General features: G+C 64.1%; 1 protein-coding gene across 1 annotated transcript in view; it reads left to right on the top strand.

Annotated features, from left to right (window-relative positions):
• The first annotated feature begins 53 nt into the window (after positions 1–53).
• LOC104127875 (neuronal acetylcholine receptor subunit beta-2) overlaps positions 54–949 on the top strand; it is a 3,482-nt gene continuing 2,586 nt past the window's right edge. Inside the window, exons 1-2 of the mRNA XM_035896061.1 lie at positions 54–179; positions 313–946. Coding sequence (XP_035751954.1) covers positions 118–179; positions 313–946 — 696 coding nt within the window. The 5' untranslated portion in view covers positions 54–117. The remainder of the gene's footprint in view (positions 180–312; positions 947–949) is intronic.

The following is a 949-nucleotide window of genomic DNA, read 5'->3' as shown; positions in this document are numbered from 1 at the left end:
GGACCCCCCTGCACCCTGCCCTGGGACCCCCCCCCGGGGCCGGGCCGGGCTGAGCCTGCCTCTCCGCAGGAGTGGGAGGATTACCGCCTCACCTGGAAGCCGGAGGACTTTGACAACATGAAGAAGGTCCGCCTGCCCTCCAAGCACATCTGGCTGCCAGATGTGGTGCTCTACAACAAGTAGGTGGTTTTTTTGGGGGGGAGGGGGGAGAAGGGGGAGGCCGGGCGTGCCCCAACCCCATCCGGGGCTCGGGGTGGTGCCGTTGCACCGCTGGGGCAGGGCCAGGGCTGACAGCGCATCCCTTCGCCCCAGCGCCGACGGGATGTACGAGGTCTCCTTCTACTCCAACGCGGTCATCTCCTACGACGGCAGCATCTTCTGGCTGCCGCCGGCCATCTACAAGAGCGCGTGCAAGATCGAGGTGAAGCATTTCCCCTTCGACCAGCAGAACTGCACCATGAAGTTCCGCTCCTGGACCTACGACCGCACCGAGATCGACTTGGTGCTGAAGAGCGAGGTGGCCAGCCTGGATGACTTCACGCCCAGCGGCGAGTGGGACATCGTGGCGCTACCGGGACGGCGCAACGAGAACCCCGATGACTCCACCTATGTGGACATCACCTACGACTTCATCATCCGGCGCAAGCCGCTCTTCTACACCATCAACCTCATCATCCCCTGCATCCTCATCACCTCCCTGGCCATCCTCGTCTTCTACCTGCCCTCCGACTGCGGCGAGAAGATGACGCTCTGCATCTCCGTCCTGCTCGCCCTCACCGTCTTCCTGCTGCTCATCTCCAAGATCGTGCCGCCCACCTCGCTGGACGTGCCGCTGGTGGGCAAGTACCTCATGTTCACCATGGTGCTGGTGACCTCCTCCATCGTCACCAGCGTCTGCGTCCTCAACGTGCCCCACCGCTCGCCCACCACGCACACCATGCCCTGGGTC

Source organism: Egretta garzetta, unplaced genomic scaffold (genome assembly GCF_000687185.1).
Source record: "Egretta garzetta isolate BGI_Z169 unplaced genomic scaffold, ASM68718v1 scaffold1346, whole genome shotgun sequence".
NCBI classification, from domain to species: Eukaryota; Metazoa; Chordata; class Aves; order Pelecaniformes; family Ardeidae; genus Egretta; species Egretta garzetta.
This window is presented reverse-complemented; position numbering and strand designations above follow the sequence as displayed.